This window comes from Orbicella faveolata, unplaced genomic scaffold, assembly GCF_042242905.1.
Source record: "Orbicella faveolata isolate gen_17 unplaced genomic scaffold, um_ofav_v1 contig_14, whole genome shotgun sequence".
In the NCBI taxonomy this organism is placed as follows: Eukaryota; Metazoa; Cnidaria; class Anthozoa; order Scleractinia; family Merulinidae; genus Orbicella; species Orbicella faveolata.
The window spans coordinates 17,797,824-17,815,814 of record NW_028301541.1 but is presented as its reverse complement, the minus strand read 5'-3'; the positions used below and the strand labels follow the sequence as shown (position 1 = coordinate 17,815,814).

At 41.5% G+C, this 17,991-nt stretch overlaps 1 protein-coding gene and 1 long non-coding RNA gene across 2 annotated transcripts; one reads left to right on the top strand and one right to left on the bottom strand.

Moving 5' to 3' along the window:
- On the bottom strand, nt 1–2,493 carry LOC149114343 (uncharacterized). The gene is made up of 2 exons (XR_016206448.1): nt 2,227–2,493; nt 1–247 (listed from the first exon to the last, which is right to left on the bottom strand). It is a non-coding gene; the product is annotated as an uncharacterized LOC149114343 (long non-coding RNA).
- Nucleotides 2,494–6,306: 3,813 nt separating this feature from the next.
- Nucleotides 6,307–8,453, top strand: LOC149114342 (kelch-like protein 25). Its single transcript, XM_089287725.1, has one exon. It carries the CDS (start codon nt 6,389–6,391, stop codon nt 8,090–8,092), a length of 1,704 nt encoding a protein of 567 aa, XP_089143851.1. The 5' UTR covers nt 6,307–6,388; the 3' UTR covers nt 8,093–8,453.
- The last annotated feature ends 9,538 nt before the right edge of the window (nt 8,454–17,991 follow it).

Genomic DNA, 17,991 nt, shown 5'->3' with positions numbered 1-17,991 from the left:
TGAAGCAGAGTCTAGAAAGTAAATTTAACAAAGCCTGCAATGATTACAGAATGATTGAGGGTTGTTATTGTTTTATTCAAGCAACACATACTTAGTATAAGCTTTTGCTGACAAGGATAGTACAAATCTGGAATGATATTCCCACAACTCCAGTACCTTTGTACTATCTAGTGAAACCACAACCTGCATGCCTCTTGTAAGATTTGTGTGCCAAACAGAACCAATAAATTGTAACCGGTTTAGCATTCTGCAAACAGAATATAAGTAGAAATAAGTAAATAAACAAATTGATTATTCAAAATCATTCTATTAAATTACTGTAACTAACATAATAGCCACCTAATTTGTTATAAACTACAGGTAGATTCTAACCTGGGACCTACAGAAATTTGATAACCTATGATATTTTGAACTACCCAACATTTAGGTATAATATTGGAGTAGACTCTTTTTCCTTTATGTCCTAAAGATACTAATTTATGAACTCCATCATTTACTCTGAACTGATAGTACTGCTTACAAAATTCCAACAGTTTAGCTGTTCTTTATATTTTAATGATTCTGAGGTTATTTTATGAAAGGGCCATGGGAATGACTGTACAATTGAATATTCTTTGATGACCTATGTAATTTAGTAATGTACAAACTAAGATGTTCAGATTTCACTTCCACTTTGCTGGCAATCAAATTGAAACTCATCAGTCTGAAACGCAGACTGCAGACTACAGACCGGGTTAAAATGCAGACTGAGAGTAAAATGCAGACTGCAGACTACAGACTTCATAAGTATATATAGTTTTATAATAATAGAAAGAAGGAAGAAAGAAGAAAGAAGGCATTCCTGCTGGCGCATCCTTTTCGTAATATATGGTGACGCAATTCGTAATTCGCATACTTCATATGGTAAATCACTATCACCACCATCCAGTGTGGTCATCCTGGTGAAAACAAAGCAAACACTCTGGAAAAGGTTGAAAGACTAGAAAAACTAGAAAGGATCATGGAGCCAAGATTACAAACGAAAGCGTCGAAAATGTCGGAAATGGACAGATGTCATTGATGTCAGAGGTCAACACAAATGATCGCAATCAGTAGAAATAGGACTCAAAGACCTCATACAGTCTCATGGTACTAACGTAGTCAAGCGATATTGGATACATTTGACAGAACCTGACAGGGTACAGAGCTGTTGCTATTCATTACTTGAAACCTGACACAGCTACATGCACATTTCTGTCAGCTTGTGGTTTCTGCGCTGGTCAATAACAATTTATGATGTCATGTAAGAATTGAAATCCCGTATCCCGCTCGGTTCCCCTTACGAAACCCGCATCCCAACCCTACAAAAACACAAAATTCCGCTCCCGCTTGTAATTGTAATTCCCACTACCCGCCTCTTTTTTCAGCTCAAATCTCAAATATCACGGCGAAAAAAAGCCAAATCCCGCATCCCGCCAAACCTATTGGGGACCCTCTTTAATCATTCGTTTATATCAATTGCCTTCAAACCCACAATTTCACACAATTTCCCTGAATCGAATCGCTAAGGAAGAACCATAAATATTTTCCTTATAATGAAAAAATCGTTATACCCTCTACCTCTCAAAAATAACTAACTTGAGACACTACAAGCGACTATAAAACAGCCCTAGATGGCTGATGTTCAAAACCCAGGGGAGACTCCTATGTGAAAAGGTCAGGGATGCTTGTCTTCTTGGGTGCAAATCAAGGATTCTGGTCTCACTTAGGGTGTTGATGATGAAATGTCACCATTTAGCTGTCAAAGTATCCTATAGGGTGCACTTGAGGAAATAATAATAAAAGAAACGCTCTCATTTAATTTCTGCTTTCAGGGTTGATTTCCGAGTGTGCGAGTCGGGCCTAGAAGTGCGCGGGATCCTTTCTTGAAGAGAGTCTAGTGATCGAACCTGTTCCATTTTAAGTGGTATCTTTTACGGGTCTAATGAAGCTCAAGCAATGTCCACATTAGCGTCCCTTAGGAGTTAAATTCAAATTTTCCGACGAGCATTCCCTGCCTTTTCATATGGGAGTTCTCCCCCCCCCCCCCCCCCCCCCAACCCGGGTTTCCAAATGTTTTACCGGAAGTGACCCGGTAAAGGAGTGAAGGAGTGATGGAGTGAGAACGTTCCACCACTACACCTTGGAAAATAACAAATATTTTCCAAGTTAAAAATGAAAAAAAAAAAAAGATATCAGATGGCTCACCTCTTAATCTTTTCAAGAAAGTATCATTCTTGTGTCAACATTTCATGGCGTTCAACTTCGAATTTTTCAGCTGCTGATCTTGTTAGACCTTTCGTGTACACGTTGCTTATGATCTGACATGTTTCTAACTGAGCACGAATTTTTCCGATACCTAATAAAGAGAAAAAAATCACTTGAGACCTGAAAACTCTGTTCAATGTGGTTTAAATTCCGACGTGTTTTGCAGGGCTACAAACTCGCCACAAAATGTCGAATTAATCTATTCTTCCCAGTGTTCCTCGGCCCCTCGGCCCCTCTCTAGTGGGGAGAATCCGCTGAGTGCAGGCGCAGGGCTACGCGAAGGGCGATTTGGGACAATCTTTGTTCCTTCACAGCGGATTTGCATGACGACCGTTCGAAGAGATCTAGAGAGATAGAGAGTGCTTGCCAGCTAAAATCGAATCACTTCTCGTTTAAAAGAAGTCTTGGGGGAAGGGGGTTGGGGGGGGGGGGGTGGGAGAGGAGTGGCGTCTTAGGTTCCCCTGAAATCTGCCCGTGAAGTGAGGTTCAATTTGCGTTTTCATTATCATATCATCTAGAGGCAAACACTCTCTCTTTTCTTCGAAAATCCGTGGGGAAGAACGCAAAACAAGTAAGCACACATTAGCGTGACTGGTGACTGTGAGCGTGACGTGAGGGTAACAATGCCGCGAGCCGCTAGTAGCGTGGGCGTCGGAAGACGGCTAATAGCTACTCGCGGCATCGCCGCTCGTCGCTCGCACGTAACGCTCACAGTTACGCTCGCACGCTTACTTGCTCTGCGTTCTTTCCAACTCCAGTCCAGTGTATCAATTTTTCCTCACACGATGACGTCATATCGCTTCCCAGTGCCGTCTTCCAAACAGTGCGCTGTCGATTGTATATTCGGTCGTGACTGATTTCGTAGAGCTATTTTAGGCCAAAGGAATCTGTAGTGGACATTATGAGGACATTATGTTTCTACTGATAGCAGTGAATTGCTTAATTGATTGAATTGATTGAATAATGATAGCCTTTTACTTTCGCTTTTAAAATTGATTTGTCTATTGTTCCTGTATAATTGTTGTGTTATTTGCGCCCAACACATTGACATATATTTTCGTTTTTCTCAAAGGGAAATACTGCGAGTTCGAGCATGAAACTTGGCATGGTATATGTTTAATAATGATATTTTAAGGCTGTAAAGTAAAATAATGGGAAAGTGAGGTACCAGATGCATTTTTATGCTGTTAAACATGACCTATATTTTGCCGTTATTAAAAAAAAAATCATAACTAAGTTAAAAGAAAAAAGCCCTAACTGAAATGTTTTACGTGCAAAGAGAGTAACAAATTGTTTGCCTCGAAAAATCGCAGCACGTGCAAGACGTATACCATTGTTGCCGAGCGCGGTCTCAGTTGTTGTCACTAGAATTAATCTTAAAAAAAACAACAACAACAACGGCAGCAGATCATTCGTTTTTCAATTTTTTTTTCCTACTCCTTCCTTAATATGTGCCCTCAAATCTTAGCCATTGTTAGATCTCGCGCATTCAGAGGACAACCGCCTCCTTGAGCTAATTGCCGTTTGTTGTTGTGTAATCAATTCATGAATCAATTAGGCCGCCGGTATCTAAAACTTCCAACTTTATTCATACAGTCACTCTTAACAACCCATGATTGAGGTATTGTTCTACGAAGTTTCCAAAGTGTTAGATAGAAGAACTGATACCAATGGCCGAGTTCAATATCTCGTTCGTTGGCCTTGTTACGGCCAGCATAATAAAGGTCTAGCAGGGTTTTGTTATGAAGATAACAGCGGAGTTTAGAGAAAATGCCCACACTTCTTTTAACTTTTTCAGCAACGTAATTAATATGGCTTTTCCAGCTAAGATGAGAATCAATATAAATTCCTAGATGTCTAATAGAGAATTCCTGAGTTAATAAATGATTGTCAATAGATAACATAATTGACTTAGGTAATTTTCTTTGGACTGGGTGAAATACGACAAAATTTGACTTACCAATATTAAAGGAGAGTTTTTTTTTTTACACATAGCCAGGACTGAACCCCACTAAGTTCATTGTTAAGATTGCTTTCAGGTATATCAATATCATTATGTTTATAGAGTAGGTTTGCGTCATCCGTTACGTGTTATGAGTTATATGGTTCCTGCTTAGCAAATTTAGTATTTGCTTCGCTGATCGACCGTTGTTTGACCAAACTGAAAAGGCCTGGCAGTAATGTTATTGCAATAAAAAAGTGCCCTTTATAAAAAGGATGTACTTACCCTGTTAATCATAACAGTTACAATTTCCTCAAATGTGATTGGTGCATAAACTGCTGTATTTTGCTCTAATAAATCTGCAAAGCTGTAATCGGACAGTTGGCTGTAATCGGACAGTTACATGAGCCAATCATTTTAAGTCCTCTCCACTAAATCCACCAATCACAACATTGAGTACAATCACTATATTAACCACTGACTGAGACTGACTTTGTAAAATTGTGGAGGTTTAGTCTCTGGTGACTGTTTTGAAAGAGACTTCACAGCCATTTTGCGAGCTGTTCTCCATATTTTATAATTATGATATTTAAAATGACAATAAAAAGCTCTTTATCAAATGAAACTTTTACTTTTGTGGGAAATTGTAATTGTTATGATTAATTGGTAACAGGACATCGTGTCGTCCAATCCAGTCTATAATCTTACTCGTGATTAACAAATCGGACTCCCGCTTCGCGGTCGTCCGATTTTGTTAATCACTCGTATGATTACAGACCGAATTGGACTCCACTCAGTCCTATTACCATTATTAATCAAAACTATAACAAAATTCTCGTACGTGATTGGCTATCAGCAGCCCGATTTGAGCATTAATTGGACAGTGTATACGCGTCATGCTTGTTGTTGGACAGCTGTTGCGGTGCACTTTGTTGAGTAAACTGTTGTGTTTTTCAGCATTCATAACGACGTTTAATCGTTCAGCGATCAATTGATGGTTTGTTCGTTTCTCGAATTTTGTCATAGTTTTGATTAATTGGTAACAGGACATCGTGTCGTCCAATTCATAATGAGTGAGTGGAGTGCAATTTAGTCTGTAATCATACTCGTGATTAACAAATCGGACTCCCACCTCGCGCGCAGAACAAACACCCAAATATGGTCAAATTAGAACAGAATTCAGGTTATTCCGCGCGCCCTGCAGTCGTCATCTGACCATATTTGGGTATTTGTACTGCGCGCGCCGTCGTCAAGTGACGTTCCCGTTCTCTTGCTAAATCAGCCTAATAACTCGTATGATTACACAATGAATTGGACTCCACTCAGTCCTATTAACATTATAAAGAGTGTTTCTTCTCTTAACTGGGAGTCTGGAAACCAATTGGAACACAACTGGAAACGAAACATTTGGACTGAACTTAAGGAAGATATGGAATGGGGAGTACTTTACTGTCAAGTACTTTGGTTTACATAACGAGCACTGTACAGCCTGCAAAAAGACGAGATGACATGAGCCGATCTAATGTTACTAGCGGGTTTTAGTATTTCGGTATATGTTTCTGGTTATGTCACACTCTGTTATCATTTTAGTGTCTTTTGTAGCCTGCGATTTTCACTAGTTCTCGTTTTACTAGCCTGTGTCACAGCCGCCTCTCCTCAGACTCCGTTTTACAAGTTCTTGTTTAAATGGTCCGCAAGTTTTACAAGTTCACGTTTTACAATTCCTCGTTTTTACCAGTCAGTTCTTTACAAGAATCCTTTTTTCAAGTCTGCCGTTTTGCTAGTCTTCATATTACAAGTCCTGGTTTTACAAGGTCTCGTTTTATTAGTCTTCATTTTTCAAGTCTCCGTTTCACAGGTCTTCGTTTTACAAGTTGGCGATGTTTACTACTCCTCGTCTTGTAAGTCCGTATTTTTCAATTCCAGTCCATTCTAGTCCAGTCCAGTCCAGTCCAGTCTCTCCAGTCGTCGCACGATGACGTCATGTCGCTCCCAGTGTCCTCTTATTCTTCCCTAAAACAAGAGAGTTTCGTTTTCGATTTCGTGTTCTAGTCTTCAGTCTTGACCGATCGTGATTTCTTAAAGCTATTTGAGGGCATCTAAACGGTTCTAAAGAAATCTGTATTTATTCCATAGAAATAAGTTTCTCTTCTGGAATAGATGGAAGATCTGCAACCAATTTCTGATGCTGAACAAGCTGCTTTCTGTGTGGAATTAGTGAAGCGGCTTAACATGCTGCGGATGCAAGATCATTTATGCGACATAACTTTGGTGACGAAAGATGACAAAGAATTCAAAGCTCATAGAAATGTCCTTTCTGCAGCAAGCCCGTTCTTCTCCAAGCTTCTTCAGAGTGACATGAAAGAGAATCGAGAAGGGATTGTTCGGTTTGAAGAGATCTCGGGTTCTGTAATGGAAGATGTTTTGGAGTTCATCTACACAGGAAGTGTGGAGGTAACTCAAGAGAATTCCAAGGATCTTATCGCTGCAGCGAACTATCTTCTCATTCCGGGTTTGAAAAAACTTTCTGGGCGATTTCTAGAACGACAGATATCCAAATCAAATTGCATTTCAACATTTTATTTTGCTGAGATGTACCAATGCGACGAACTGATCACCAACACCAGAGAGTTCATCCACGCCAACTTTGCATCTGTAGCAAAAATGGATGAATTCTTAAACTTGGAAGCTAAAGAAGTGGAGAGGTGGATTTCAAGTGACGAAATTTCAGTTGCAGTTGAAGCAGATGTGTTTAAAATCGTGTTAAAGTGGATCGAACAAGGCAAAAGCGAGCGAAAAGCATCGTTTGAACAATTGTTTCGTCACTTGCGACTGGCTTTTCTATCGCGTGACTTTTTATTGGATGTCGTGACAAACGAACTTGTGCGAGAGAACTTGCATTGTTTTCAGTTGATTTCAGATGCAGTAAAGCTGACTAACTTTACATGTGAAGGAGATCTACCTCAGTCGCCGAGAAAAGGGCTTGAAACCCGCGCCATTGTTGCTTGTCGAGGGAAATCCACTCTCTGTTATCTCCCAGAGAAAGACGAGTGGAAGCGTTTAGCAGACGGGCTGATAGAAGGAAACCATGAAACTCAAATGATGAACTACCGTGATCAGTTGTACGTCTTTCCATTGTATGGTAAGGCACAGAGGTATGATGCTGCTTTTAATGGTTGGTCTAGTTTGGACTTGGCCATCACAGGGTCTACTAAGGTTGCTGTCGCTAGAGGCGAAATCTACGCGATAGAGGTGAACACATCGACGAAAAAATCCACTGTTAAAAGATACGAAGTTGAGCGGTGTTCATGGCAGACGGTTTTGTCATCTCATGAGGGCTTCAGGGAAGATTCTTGCGTTGTTGCCGCTGGCGATCATCTGTATGTTTGTGGCGGGAGGCTAGAGGATGATTTCGTTACGAGAGCTGAGAGATTTAAAACTGTGGAAAACAAATGGGAGGAAATTGCAAACATGCAACAAAAGAGAGGGTGCGCTTTTGGTGTGGCAACTGAAGGAAAGATTTTTGTAGCCGGAGGGAGGGAGGATTGGGAATCATCTTTTAAAACATGTGAGATGTTTAACATCTCGACAAATGAATGGCAATTTACTGGAAGTTTGAATGTTCCTCGCGTATATGGCAGTATGATGTGTCTGAAGGGAACACTCTATGTGCTGGGTGGCATAGATCACAATTATCGACGACACTTTAGTGTTGAATGCTATGACCCTACACGGGACAAGTGGATCGCGAAGACAACCATACCAGTGAAAATGACCTCCAAAGGCAAGAACGAAAGATTTACGGGTTGTGTTGTGAAACTTTCCAAGGGAGTACTAGACAAACTTGATGTTCATAAGGAATAGTGAAGCAGGGAAAAAACGAGATTGGAGGAGATCCACTTTTTCTTACATTTTTCATTTTCGCGAGGGAAAAATTTCTCCTCTACCAGTCTACGCGTTTTCTCGGTGAGATTTCATCATCACTTGAATAATGAAGATCAATTGAAATATTGAACCCAGATCTTCTACGGGCAGGCGGAATGGAGACCGAGATATAGTGAAATGTGGTTATGACATCAGTTGCGTCTCCAGCTAACAATAGGGAGTTTGAGAAAGCCGCGACGGCAACGGCAACGGGAACGTCGCTAAACAAAAGGTTTAATGAGCAGAACAATGGTTGTGCACGTGCGTTATGATTCTTGGTACATTTCTTTGCCGTCCTCTGCAAAACAAGAAAGTGAAATGGCCAAATTCCGCGTTGTCTGAACAATGTGAACCACAACGGCTATTTTTGTAAATTTCTATTTCAAATTTATCTCTGTGTCCCAGATTCAGTTTCGTGATAGTTTTGACAGTCACAAACAAAGTAAATGACTTAAGAGTATCGCGAGATTCGTAGGTAAAATATAAATTCATTTTTTAATCGACGTTTTCCTCGGCGTCGCCGTCGTAGCTTCTTAAACTCCCTAACGGGGAGTTCACGAAACCACGACGCCGACGCCGAGGACAACGTCCATTAAAAAAATGAATTTATATTTTACCTACGAATCTCGCGATACTCTTAAATCATTTACTTTGTTTATCACTGTCAAAACTATCGCAAAACGAAATCCGGAACACAGCGATAAATTTGAAACAAAATTTAAAAAATTAGCCGTCGTCGTTCACGTTCTTCAGACAACGCAAAATTTGGCCATTTCACGTTGTTGTTTTGCAGAGGACGGCAAAGAAATGTACCAAGAATTATAACGCACGTGCACAACCATTGTACTGCTCATTAATTCTTTTGTTCAGTGACGTTCCCGTTGCCGTTGCCGTCGTGGTTTCGTAAACTCCCTAATAGCAGATTTGCACGTTGTCGTCATTTAAGTGCAACTACCACAATTCCTTTTAATTTTTCTTTATCATCTAAATTTTGAATTCCTAGTGGGGTTTAAATAACAATTGCCCTAATTAGCATAAGAAACAGAAAAATTGAAGGATTCTAGTAGTTGTAGTCAAATGACGCCATCATACAAATCGCCTATTTTCAACTTTTATTAGAAAGTTCCATTTCAAGTCTTCCACTTCCCGCGAACATTGTACAGTAGAATTGGTGAATATATTTACATAGTTTTCTGTTTCAGTATGTTTTAGATTTAATTGGGCTCACTTAACAATGCAAAATCTTTCGGTCGACAGCTGGCTATACTGTAAGTTGCTATTATTAAAACGAAAACTTAAAATTGTTTTTTGTTTACTTACCCAGAGATCGATGATATTTAGTGCTCTTCAGCTCAAAGTGAGAAGATAGGTACAACTCTCTATTAATTAAAAGCAAGAGTGCTTTCTTAAGATTTTATCACTTGTCATGTCAAGAGCGTTCGCTTTTTCGGTCAGCGGTACGGGACTGTACGGACCTGCAAATGATCCTGGCCCGCAAATGATCCCCGGGCCGCAAATGATCACTAAATTGGACCGTTAATGATCCCAGTACAGGAACTGATTCCACCGCAAAAAGTTAGGAATGGCTTGGACTCCTTAAAACCTCCTGGAGGGATATGCATTTTTTTAATTATTCTAGGTGAAGAAAAGACAAGTACATGAACCTCAGGCATACAAGCAGCAATAATAAACGTTGAACATACTACGCAAAATACGAAATTGACATGTAGCGACTGTAAAAGGGTTTGCTTAGGAAACGCACAGCAATAACCAACATGAATCTTCGAAGATGCCTCTGCTATCTAATGAACCGCTTAGAACTTTTCCCCGTGCACTTCTTATACTTGCGTCCTAGATATAGACACGGTTTTCCATCAAAGTGCACAAGATCAGATTTCTTCGTGTGAGTTACCGCAGTGTTCTTTAGATAGATTTAATTGCATGCCGTACGAGTAGAGCTTTCACTTTTCCTCGTGCAAATTAATTTTACTGTCAATAATATCCTGTGTGCCGAAAGCTACCCGAAAGTGTAGTCAATCCACTTGGGAATTCTCAATTGTCTCCAAATCTGAGGATATAGTGAACATCCTGTGTTATCATACATCTCAGGCCCAGACCAAATAAAGTCATTTAGGGAAGGAACTTCGTGACGCTGGATATCATTTTTAAAATAGTTAAATTTACATCCAAGTCGTTAATACTGCACACTTTGCTTGCGTTACATATAGTAACTGTTGTATCAAAATATTGTATTGTTCCTGTGAAACTCAGAAAAATGAGAATACTAGAAATATTTATGGAATATTATTATTGTGTAGCGAGGAAAAAGCCAATTAAGCGTGAGAAAACTAAACCGCATGCTTCAAAAAGCATCGGTAATTAGTTGAGGTTTCAAGGTTTTCTCCCCGGTCCTGAACATTATTGCGATTGGTTCAGTGCACAATTGACCTGTCATGATCAAATTAAAGTGTTCATGGTTACCTGAGTTTCACAGAAATAATAATTTAATCAAGCTCACGCACAATAACAACAACGCGAAATCAAATGTTTGGGCCATATCCGGCAGTTTAATGTACTTCCATTTGGGGAAATTACAGCTGCCATGGGAGGGTGAGGCGGGGAGAAAACGCACAAATACAACGTCAGTAAAAACACGAGGCGTATTGATAGTCGCGATCAAAGTTCACAGTAACACGTGTCCGTAACTCGAGACGATAATCAAGTTGACATCACCTCATTTACATTAACATAATTTAACAAGTTAAATATTACTTAATCAAACTCACGCACAATAACAACCACGCGAAATCAAATGTTTGGGCCCTATCCGGGCAGTTTAATGTACTTCCATTTGGGGAAATTACAGCTGCCCAAAATTCAGCCCAAATGGAAAAGTTAGTGCTCAGAGGAGTCTTTGTTAAGAATGTAGGGATTGGCATATTGAAATTTGATGGTCTGTGTCTGAGCGATCTTGCGGGGAATACCAAGGAACAAGTTAAGAGGCGAACGAATGTAACGCTGATAGCAGTCACTGTTCCATCGCCCTAACAGCTTGATTTCGTAGTCGGATAGGCCCGCAATAGAAGCAGAGGTGGCTCCTCCGATCCGAAGGCTATGACCATTGTATTGGGAGAGGTCGAGGCCGATAACACGTAAGAGTTGTGACACGAGGGAGACGAGGGCGTTTTTTGTTAAGGGGGAGCTGTCGGAGAGCTGAAAAAGGGGTGTAGTGGTTTTGTTAACGGTGCCACGACGATGATGGAGGGCGAGGTTCGTTTTCATAGCGCATACGGCACAAACAAAATGGTTCGAGTGTGCCGTGTAGAGCGTCACACCTTGTCGCCGCTGGTCCGTCTTGGATTGTTTAATTTGGAGAGAGAGATATTCTGAACCATCAGCAGAAGTACGTAACTTAGCATCAGAAAAGCTGAGGTGAATGGATGAGTCGAAGTGGTCACTGGATGCGACGGTGATTTCGCCTGCCCGTAGCATTAAGAAATGACCGGTGGTTAGGGCGACCCATTTCACGTTGTCGTCGTCACTCCTTGGGTTGAGAAAAGGCTTGACAGCAGATAGAATGTCAAAAGTAAGAGGCAGCTTCTGTTTGGGCGCTATCGAATTCCCGGCAGAATTGTAGAAACTGTCGCTGGGCGCTATTGTAGGTGCGATGAGATGAGTCGGCTAGCCCCCCAGCGAAGTACTCGTGCGCCTTTACTTGAAGCGTGGTAAGGGGAGTGGCGTCACGGTCGTCGGATGACGAGAGGCCATAGGGCAGGAGGCCAGGAACTTGTCGACCTGTGAACGAGAAAGAGCGTCAGCCCAGTTGTTATCAACACCGTTTATGTGTATTGCCCGTAGCATAATATTGTGATGAGCGCACGTGTAAAACAGGAAACGGAGGAGGATCATGATATGTCGGCATTTGCTTGTACCGCTAGACAAAATATGCACGACTGACAAGTTATCGCAGTGGAAAAGAATATTGCGACAAGCGAGCGAGTCTGACCAGGTGTGGACCGCTGCAGCAATGGCGTAGAGTTCTTTAAACGTGATTGATCGGGAATTGGGAATATCATGGTCCGCAAATAATCCATACAACCAGTTGCCTGAAAAGTAGGCTCCGAAGCCAGATGCACAGGCGTCAGTGTAAAGTTCTAAAGATGTGTAGACGAGATCCATTCGTCATCGAAGAAAAAGCTAGAGCCGTTCCAAGACGGAAGAAAAATCCTCCACCATGAAAGGTCCATGTGAAAGGCGCGGTTTAAGCGAAGGTGATGGGTGGGATGATGGACTTTGCAAAGGACGTCAATCACACGGCGGAGGAAAGTTCTCCCGGGGCGGCAAACGTTGTAAATGAAGTGTAACTTGCCGATAAGAGATTGTAGTTGTCGTTTGGTACAACGGCGTTTGGTGGACCACGTGTTAAGTAGGTTGATTATTTCCGTGAGACGAGAGGAGTCGATGCGCATCTCTTGGGTGACGGTGTCCAGTTGAACTCCAAGGAGAACCAAGGTTGTTGTAGGGCGAACCGTTTTTTCAGGATTGACAGCGAATCCCATGTCAAAGCATGTACAAAGCATGATGTCAAGAGTCTGAGCGCAGGAGTCGTCAGGAGCGGGAGGGCCACAAGCCCAAAAGTCATCCAAGTAATTCCAAAGGGGTGTGGCGCCACGTTCGGCCATCGCATACCGCAAACCGTCAATAAATTTCAGAAAGAGCGCTGGCGAACTGCGAAGACCAAACAGAAGGAACATATCGAAGAAATAGCCGGTTTGTGTGGAACCGTCGGATGTTACGATTGTCCATGTGGATCCTAGGAGTTCCCAGTCAAGGGGGTCAACCAGGATGTGGCGAAAGGCGTCGGAAAGATTGAGTTTGCTCATAAGAACATTGGGTCCAAACATTTTCAGGTAGGCGATAGCATTGTCTAGTGAGTCGTAAGAGCACGTGTAGAGCTCTTTAGGAATGGCGTCGTTGACGGATTGGCCTGCAGGCCACGAAAGATCGGTTTTGATACGCCATTTAGTAGGCTGCGAGCGCTTCTTCGGAATAGCACCCATCGGCGATCCGACAAAATGCGGAAAAGGGGGTGAAAGGAAAGGCTCGGCCTTTCTGTTCAAAAAAAGCTCCCGTTCCATTTCCATAGCGACGGGTGTAGGGTTTGACGTAGCCGAAGAGTGATTTGGAGAAATCAAGGGCGAGCGATCATGGTGAAAACCAATACGAACGCCATGTTCAATATCATGTAATAAATCATTTACTAAGTCACTGTCCGGGTGATTACGAAGGGCATCACGCCATACGTCAATTGGAAACGAAGATTGTACCCGAGGGAGTGATTGTGCAATCGGCCTGAGGATGGTCCCCCCGACAAGATTTGCAGATGTGGGCTCGCTTACAGTTGGTACCTTGGTAGCAGGCTTTTCGCTGGTAAAGATTGCATCCTTCCTGGCCTGCGGGCGAGTACCATCTGATGTATTTCCAAGAGAGGTTTTGATTACCGACGGAGGTCCTGGCGCCATAATCGGTCAATTTTTGCGGTGAATTCTCCTCCATCTGGTCTTGCGCGAGAAATGTACAGTCCTTAACCAAATGGTCAAAGGACTTACAACGCGAGCATTGGCGGGGGTGAGGGCGTAAGGCAGAGGCATTTAAGATTGTTGCGTGTAGCGTGGTATCAATGACATCAAGACTTGCGCTCCGTCCGAGTTGAATTTGTTTACGTACGCCATCCTGGAGTGAATGTCAAACATATACACCAATGACCAGCGAAATTTACGATTGGCAAATTGAATCTGTTCGCGATACGAGGCAAGCTCAGTATAACGTGATGGTTGCGCGGCCATTACCACCTTCTCGTATGCGTTCCATGCTTGTAACCAGGTGTCAAACGAGTCGATTTGGCGTTTTCGGGGCCCCTTGATTACGTAAGTTACACAGTTTATATCGCTCAGGGGAGGAAGTATGCTTCCGTTGTTGGGCAAATTTGCGAACGGGCTAAGAGTGGATAATAGATCAGAGAAATCAATGTACTCACCCTTAGCGGCCGCCTGCAAAAGCTTCTCGGACACGCTTGTTGTTAGTGCTGTTGCGGTATTCGCAGCTGGAGCTGGGGTGACGGGCGCGATCGTGGTCTGTTGAGATGGTTGTTGGTTTGTTTTGCTGGCCTGTTCGACGAAAACCGCAGGAGGCTGAGGCGGAGGCGATTGGACTTGCTTTTTTAAATCGTTGTGCTGCGTTTGAAGGGTCTCCATTTGTGAAGAAGGGTTGCGGATGGCCTCCAAAAGAACCGACGTTGACGGGTCATCTGATGTTGGAGATTCCTGAATCTCCGTTCCATCACTGGGGCCCGTACAGTTCTTTCCTGGTGTACCGAACTGGTGACTGGATTTTGGGGTCTTGCACCCTGGACATTCGCCTTTTCTAGAAGACATAGCGTCGAAGAAAAAACTCAGAATACTCGGAGAAAACGCACAAATACAACGTCAGTAAAAACACGAGGCGTATCGATCGTTGCGATCAAAGTTCACAGTAACACGTGTCCGTAACTCGAGACGATAATCAAGTTGACATCACCTCATTTACATTAACATAATTTAACTAGTTAAATATTACAAAAAAAATGATCATATAAATTTTAAATCCACTGTCCAAATTCCTGAGTCCATACATTTCCATCCTTTATTGAGAGGTGAGCATTTCCAGTCCAGGGATCATTTACGGTACTAGGGACTTTAAGCAACGACAACGCGGACGGCGACGGGAACGCGATAAGACCAGGGAAAAGCCAAATGTCCACTGCGCATGATTGGCGGGAAACAGGTTGACGTTCTGCGTTCGGGCCCGACGTGAGTGAAGCTCATTTCGCGTTGTCTGAAAACGTGAGTTTTTGCTTTCGTTTCCTCTGCTGTGTCAACGCTAAATAACCCGTGTTACAAATTTCGAGGAACTTTAATGCTTGTTTTCTCTTGTTATGTGACATATTTCATTTTAAAGAAACGTCGAGAAATCTGAAGCGAACTCGAGCCAGTCGGCGAACATGTGAGTACCGTGAAATCTGGTGAAATATCTTTTTGAAAGCTTATGTAAATAATAACAACTTACACGAATTTCAAGCGAAATTTTTCCTTTCAAGAAGTACTCAAATGTCAAATGGCTCATGATGGTGAAATTTTAACACATTTAAAAGGGTAGACACCATTAAAACTTGCGTAGCTGTTTCCATTTTCAGTCGTAAGATCAGGGGTTTACTTTATAGATCTTTATCAATCGGCACAGTGATTTGCATTTGTCGCGCCAGTCTGATTAAACATCTGCTGGTAATAAGTTCATTTATTTCATTGTACAACTCAGCGAGAAGGGGGCCAAGGGGCAAGTTGCGTTTGTGGAAGCGAAATTCGGACAGGTACTCGTCGTCTTCAAACCATCGAAGTTGAAATCAGGAAAGGAATCATAAAGTTGGTCGAGATCATTTAATAGACCGGTTTAAATCGTTCAAGAGTAGAAGTTCGTCATCGTTTAACACACCTTCATCGTGGATTATCAAGAATTGATTGCGAACTCCTTTCAATGAAGTCATCCTAGTTCATCCCGATAAACAGAGGACGAATATCAATAATGTCAATACGCTTGACAGTGCCGAAACCGCGGTTTCCGACGGTGCTGCTTAATGTTTGTGAATTCCCGCCACAACGGCGTTCTCTCCCCAGCCTTCTCACAGGTTTCGGCGTCCCCGTCGCCGTCCGCGTTCCCGCTGCTTAAAGTCCCTACTCTGCAAATCATCCCGGACCGCAACATTCTCGAGCCCAGTGCTACTCGTCTTAAAATGTCGTTGACGAGTAGCTCTGGACACACCAAAAAATTCGAACTTTTTCATTGGCTGACAAAAAATGAATACGCAGCACAAATGAAAATTACAAAGCTCCACGCATTCCATTTTACTTCCGGCCCGGATGGCGGCACCTTCGCTCCGTTGACTCAGGCGCGCTTCACGAAAAAGAAAAGGAAAACAAATGGTGACCTTTTCCGATCGATCCGAAGGAATCGTTTAAGTTTCCACGTAACCAAAGAAGTACGTCGCCTGCAACGATGTCATTCTCGATCGTAATCATCGTCCTTTGTTGTAGCAAGCCAAGAAGGTGGGAAGAAACGTTTAATACTCAGACTGAGCATCAACCAGCTAATACAACAATTACTTTGTCGCTGACCATACCCCAAGAAATCATAAAATTAAGTTCGAATCGGCAGTGGGTTTCAAGTAACGTTTGTCTTCCTTTATGAAAAGCTCAAAAGGAAACTTAGAGCCAGGTGAAAAGACGAAGAAATATCACTCTTGCTAAGCAAATGTGGCACTGGAAATCCGAAGGTGAGTGTGTTTTTTTCTCTCTGAAAGATCAAGCAGATCAGATTCTAGCAGTCCAAAATTTGTTGATATTAAATTGCCAAAACGAGTCAAAGGTTTGTGTTATAATACTCTGCTACGTACCTGGATGATGTAGCAAATGGTCTGAACATGAAATTTGGTTTGTTTCCTCCACATATTGTTATGTACGTATATGTTACCATCTGTTAAGAAGCTTCTACCGTTATAGATATATATAATATCTGTTTTCTTAGCTCCCCTCTCTTATTATTGAGACCTCCCCTATAGTCTCCCCCCAACAAAAACAAGAACAAACCTTTTGTGGTCCGGTAAGAGTTTAGTTTGCTTTAGAACCTCCACTCAAATTTTTTTTTTTTTAAATAATTTACTTGCAGAAATGATGTGTAAAGGAAAATAATCATAGATAACCATAGCTGAAATTTGAGGCCCTTTCCTCTCTCCCCACTTTAGTTAGGAAGCAACTGCAACTAGCAAAACTTTGTTCCGTCACAATAACATTAATCATTAAATAACAATAATTTATCATCCATGCAAATAACTGTGAACAAATAGAAAAGACAATTATTTATACATGTATAACTGATAACGAATCATCAGACTAGTGGGTGTCCAAATGTAATGTGGGAATTATCTCTACTAAAAACAAATCAAACATTATAGGTGTACAGAGTTACATTAATATCCCCATAAGAAAAATGTCATAATCTTTTTGTTAGCCTTTGAAAGATTATTTATTTCCTGCCATTATTTACTATTCTTTGTTAATTTTCAGACCGTAATAGTGCTACATAAATTCCTCGAAGGATGACCATATACGGATAATTCAAATAGGAATGTTGCTCTTGCAGTTCAATAAATAATACTGGAAAAAAGGAGATGGAGATAGAACCATCATTAATAGTAAAGCTATGTGGTTGATATTCTGATCAACCTCAAGACGTAGAAAATATGCGTTCGAGATTTGTTGCTGTACATGGTCATGTATAACAGGCTGAAGAGCCTTATTACCATTAAGAAACATGAATTGTAAAAGAGCAATGACATTGCATTATTTCCCATTCATTTTGTTCATGCACTTTCCTAAAAAAAATCTTCCATAATGTACATTGAGGCACACAAATATGAATCACTCTCTTCACATCAAGCACCTCTACATGTATACCAATGCCAAATACTAATGTTATAGTTACATCATTTTAGCTGTATTATATTTTTGGTAACACCATGTACTCATATGGGAATACTGAAATAAATTGTTGTTGTTGTTGAAAGCGCCCAAAAGATTAGGCTTTATATAAGCTGGTTGAAAGGTAAAAAATGAACAAAAACAACTGAATATAATAATTATATCAACAAAAGCAGTGGGGGATGGGGGACAAAATGGTGGGAATAGCCCTATATCTAGTTTGGTAATGTCTGCAGCCTTTTCTCAAGCCTGAATGTACAAAAATCCTCA

Coding starts and splice junctions, on each gene's coding strand:
- LOC149114342 (XM_089287725.1), top strand. CDS start 6,389: ATGGAAGATCTGCAACCAATTTCTGATGCTGAACAAGCTGCTTTCTGT.